Source organism: Microtus ochrogaster, chromosome 6, assembly GCF_000317375.1.
Source record: "Microtus ochrogaster isolate Prairie Vole_2 chromosome 6, MicOch1.0, whole genome shotgun sequence".
NCBI classification, from domain to species: domain Eukaryota; kingdom Metazoa; phylum Chordata; class Mammalia; order Rodentia; family Cricetidae; genus Microtus; species Microtus ochrogaster.
The window spans coordinates 24,725,167-24,730,580 of NC_022013.1; the positions used below are offsets into that span (position 1 = coordinate 24,725,167).

At 52.1% G+C, this 5,414-nt stretch overlaps 1 protein-coding gene across 1 annotated transcript in view; it reads left to right on the top strand.

The window, feature by feature from the left end:
- The window catches only part of Chit1 (chitinase 1), a 7,113-nt gene extending 5,586 nt beyond the window's left edge, over nucleotides 1–1,527 (top strand). The window contains 3 exon segments of the mRNA XM_013346702.1: nucleotides 649–775; nucleotides 1,284–1,427; nucleotides 1,430–1,527. Coding sequence (XP_013202156.1) covers nucleotides 649–775; nucleotides 1,284–1,427; nucleotides 1,430–1,527 — 369 coding nt within the window.
- Nucleotides 1,528–5,414: the final 3,887 nt, after the last annotated feature.

A 5,414-nucleotide genomic window follows, 5' to 3' on the forward strand; every position in this document is an offset into this window, starting at 1 on the left:
TGAGAGAGAGAGAGAGAGAGAGAGAGAGAGAGAGAGAGAGAGAGATTTCTCTGCATGAGTAATCCTCTTGATAAGATTTGTATTTTACCAAAATGCTAAATTCTATAGGCACATGGGAGGCAGATACACGTGTGGTGGGACATGGGATTTTATACAGTCTGTTGGCCAGATTTGGAGTTTTCAGAAATGCTGATAAAGTGTCCTGTGGGAATTAGAAAGAGTAGATGCTGTTCAAGGAGATGGGGGGAAGATGTGGGAGGAAGCGTGCTTGAGGCAAGACCTAAAACCCAGAATGTAGTCATACAGGGAGGAAACTGTAGGCAGACAGGGTGGAGAAGGAAGAAATGGACCCTGAGAACAGGGTGGGATCCATGAAGGAGAGTGAGGCCAGTAAGGGGTCTAGACCACCCTCCGTCAGCTCCCAGACACTCCACGGACAAACCTCGTGGTGCCCTGAATATCTCTGAGGGAACACACAGCCACAGTAGATTCCCTCAGGAATCCTGAGGGTGGCAAAGAAATGAAGATATGAAGACAAAGCTAGCTTCAGAAATTTCCGGAAACTGAGAGCTGATTCCCTGTGGTGACTGAACCTATAACAACCAGTAGGAAATACTTTAATGGCCCATATATGCTCATCCTCCCCAGGTCAGCTATATGAAACAGAAGGGGCTGGGAGGGGCTATGGTCTGGGCCTTGGACTTGGATGATTTCACTGGTTCCTTCTGCAAGCAGGGCCAGTACCCTCTCATCCGGACCCTGCAGCAGGAGCTGAGTGAGTCGGGGGACCAGAGGTTAACTCAGGGAGAGGGTTACACACCCTCCCCTCTCATATGTCTTTCTGAGGAAACAGCTGGGCCCCAATATTGTGATTTCTCAAACTGCACGCACCCCAGGAGCTAAGGAAACTGTTGAAACTGTGCTTCTGCACCCCCTTCCTGTTTCATGTTGGCAATACCTGTCAGGGTGTAGAAACAGGGACTCCCTCCAAGGTCTCAGTCTGGGGACAGCTGTTTGCTCTCACCAAGAAGAAAGCCACCCCTCACCCTGTTGTGCGGGGCCCCCGTCACCAGTTTATGGCTAGGTGTCACAACTGGTATGTAGTCACCGGCTCCCTACTACTTTGTAGCTCAGGTGGTCTTCCAGGCAGTGCCCAGCAGTCATGGCTGTGGTCTGGATGTGGTGTATTGGGAGCAGGGCTTCTGCCACCTGTGGCTGCTACCCTGTGTTGGTGTGTGGAATCTGTTGGGCTGGTATTGGTGGTATCTTCATTGTCTTTCTAGGTCTTCCATACATGCCTCCAAGAAGCCCTAAACAGGAAGCTCCTGGGCCACACCAGCCTCCTGAGCCAGAGCAGGGACCCAGCCCAGGGCTAGATACCTTCTGCCAGGGCAGAGCTGATGGGCTCTACCCCAACTCTGGAGACAACCCACTTACTACAGCTGTGCATGGGGACAGCTGTTCCAGCAGAGCTGTCCCCCAGACCTGGTGTTTAGTGACTCTTGCATGTGTTGTACCTGGAGCTGAGCCTCTGGAACCCTGTCCACCCCAGCCTGAGGCCAGGCCTGGGATCCCCCAACAGCCTGCCTCTGTGTTCCCAAGGGGCTGCAGACTTCTCTGTTTGTTCAATGACCGGGCCTCTACTCTGCTTCTTTTTTTTTTAAAGATTTATTTATTTATTATGTATACAGTGTTCTGTCTGTCTGTATGATTGCTGGCCAGAAGAGGGCAGATGGCTGTGAGCCACCATGTGGTTGCTGGGAATTGAACTCAGGACCTCTGGAAGAACAGCCAGTGCTCTTTACCTCTGAGCCATCTCTCCAGCCCTCTGCTCCACTTCTTGGCTTCCTTTGTCTCTTCTGGCTTCCCCTTTACCTGCAAAATAAATTTTTAGTTTTCAGCCCTGATTGTAACTCAAAGAGGCTAAAGCACCCTGTTGACTCAGAAACTTCCCTAGGGGAACAAGAGGACAGGGGTGGCATACAGCAGGCAAAAGTCAGAGCCAGAAGGTACATTTAGAATGTGCCAGGCCCCGTGAAAGTCTCACCTCACTGAGTCCACCTGCCAGCAAGCATCTGCCAGCATACAGGTACAGGTGACAGCATGCAGGACATGGGCAGGCCCCGCATGTCCACTGGTCCTTGGTTCAGGAGCCTTTGGAGGAAGATGCTTAACCTCCCCTAGACAGTTATTTCCCCAGTGGACACGCGATGGCAGCAGAGAAGAGTTTTTCCCAGTCTACTGCTCTGTCTGCTGCCACTAGCAAAGCCACCAGTCTTCGGTGGACTGAGTCACCCAGGCACCTGCCAGGGCTCCAGCGTTTTCCATAAGGACTGTCTTGGCACTATGCGTTCACTCGGAAATGAAGCCTATGGGGCCTCTCACAGGCCTTACCGCAACCACCACTTCCAGATGACACAGAATGACCATTATCTGCATTTTACAGGCATCTCAGTAAAAGGCTGATTCTAGCTAGTTCTGAGTCCAGAACAAAGGCCTAACATGGGCCAAGACAAGCACGTGCCCTGGGGACCACCTATTAAAGTGTGGTCTAGCTGGATGGGGTGTCACGTGCCTACAATCTCAGCACTCGTGGGGCTGAGGCAGGAGGATTTTGAGCATCAGAGAAGCCTGGGCTACAGAGTGAGACACCGTCTCAAATAAACAATCAGAAATAAAATAGCAAATGAATAATACACATCTCTTGCAGCTTTGGGAGGTACTTTAATTGTTGCATTTAAAGAAAAATCTTCACATTCCCTAAAGGTCCATCCTGTCATGCACTTACTGGAAGCCTGGTTGGGGAAGTGACTCAGATGGGCTGTCAGGAATGAGTTAGGTCTGGAGAGAGGCTGGTGACTGGGCTCTTGTTTGTTTGAGCACAACCACAAGGCCTTAAGGGTACCTTGCCCATTCCTGCACCCTACCTGCCTTTCAGCCTTCTGCAGTGCTCTGCAGCCCCAAACTGCCTTCTTTTGTACATATTTCCTGAAGAAATCCCTAACCACTTAGAGCCGGGTCCTTATGGAGCACAGCGGAATGCCGGGTGACTATAGGCCCGCCATGCGCCAGAGGCTTCAGGTGGAAGACTAGCCTGGGGTTTCCTCTGTCAGATGGGGGCACTCCTGCTGTCTGGGGGACGGGGAGGGGGTAGTCAGCATCTTCCCTCTTTCTTTGCCTTCCGTCTGCTGACTAAATCAAGAAGCCGACATACTCTCCTGTCAGTACAATACGCTCTCCCAAGTGTTCAAATGGCCAAAGTCCTCCCGGATACCCAACCTTTTGTCTGAGCTAGTTCTATCCATGGGGAAGTATGGCCCATGGCCTCTCTCTGGTCTTCATGACCCTGTCCATGCACCCCCTCCAAGACCATGGCCCTGCCTCAGCACAGGCCAGGTCCCCTCTTGCTCAGACATGGCTTTTCCCTGGTCTCTCTGCTCCCTGACTCTCCCGTCTCTAGTCCATCCTCCACACCCAACCAGTTTGATCTTTATAAATCAGGGATCTAATCCAATCACCCCCCCCTTGCTTAGAAACAGCTTTCTCAACCCAAGGAATAAAGTCCCTAGCTCCCTAGTAGCAGCAGAAGCGGCGGCAGCGGCGGCAGCAGCAGCAGCAGCAACAACAGCTTTGAGACCGCTTGTCAGGCCCTGGCCTCTCTTCCCAATCTAACCTCTCTTGCCACACGAGTTCCATCCCCTAGTACCCAGCTGCAAGTGTTAACCGCAGGCATCCAGATCACAGTGTGGCGCCTCCAGGTGGCCCCCCTCACCCAGCGTACCCAGGTGCACCCCCTTTCCTGAATGGCTCTTTCTGAACCTGGAGCACTCAGCACACTGAAAGCCATTTGTGTTCATGCTGACACTCCACCTCCACTGTGGGCTCTGGGCCCCTGGCTCCGTGTCCTCCACGGCTCCGTGCGCTCCTCAGCACAAAGCAAGCGTCTGTAACATCTCAGTCCTGGAGCTGAGTGGACACAGCGGGGTGGGGCAGTGTGGGGTAGAGGTGGGCTGGGGGTGCAACGTGTCCAGGACTGGGTTTTCCAGGGCCAATATCAATATTCAGCAGACAGGAAACAAATGGGACCCTTTCAGGTGACAGCGAGGGCTACAAGGGAAAGTCTGCGTGGCTGGAGACTAGAAGTGGGTGTGGGTGAGGTTACTGGGCAGTGTGGTCAGAAAGGTCCCTCAGCAGAGGTCACATCGGAGCTTCCTGTAAAATCTCCAAAGATTTGCCTATATTATCCTCAGATGCTGGGTCATTCGGGTGGCCCCTCTTCCCTGGCTGCCTTGTTGACTGAGTTCATAAGTCAGAGCCTCTGCCTTGGTTCTCTCTTCCCATTCACCCGGTCCTGACCCCGGTCCTTCTAGCACAATGCCTTATCCAAAACCCAGGTCAGTGGCTGCCACCACAGCCTCGTGCACAAGTCTCCCTGAACAGTGCCTGTTTCTTCCAATCTTAGGCCTACCACCACCCCAATTCTTACCTTATCAGTGGTCTTGTGGGTAATAACAGTGATCACGGCTCTTGGGCCACCGCTTTGTGTCCTTGCCTCAGTCCAGCCAGCTCAGTCAGTGCCGAGGCATGCGGGGCTCTGTGCAGTGTGGCTCATCACCCCCCCCCCTTTGCCGCTTGAGACTGCACCACAGGGTAAGGTCTTGTTCTGGCTCCCTCCGCCCTGTACATCTCCTTTCCTTGATAGCCTCGCCTCCCACCCAGAGCCAGCCTTGGGTCGTCTCCGGCAGGACCTTCCCAGGGGCCTTGGCATATCAGGGATGCTTCCTGCCACCCGGCAGCCTGGGCTACCTCAATCACATCTCCAGCTGCGGTGCTCAGGGGACAGTGACCTCTGCCCCTAGATTTCCAGCTCCTCAAAGCACAGAGAGTGTTTCTCTTCTTCCTCTGCTCATGCTTGAGGCTCAGTAACAAGCAGATTATTTATTTTCTGTTTTTAAATATTTCATCATTTATTTCATTTTTAATTTAATTATATAAATTCCAATATTACTTAATGTTCATGAATTTCAAAATGGCCTTGAATTTAGAAGTGAAAGAAAACCTTGAATTTCAGATCCCCATCGCTACCTCCCGAACGCTGGGGTTCCAGGTGTGAACCGCCACGCTGGATTTATGTCGAGTGAGAGGTGGAACACGTACTTCGTGCGTGCTAGACAAACACTCCACTGAGCACCGCTGAGCTGAACCCCCAGCTGATTTCCTCCCACTTTTATCTTCAGGTACAGAAATCCATTCTGCACCCTAGAGAATTCCCCTACTGAAATACCATCGCGCGGCAGGGCACGGCCCTCCAAAGTTTATCAATTAAGCATCATTTATCCTTTTAATGTTAACATCCAGCCACTAGGAATTGACATTTCTTGTCTGACTGGGGATGAGTCACATAGCAAACCCAA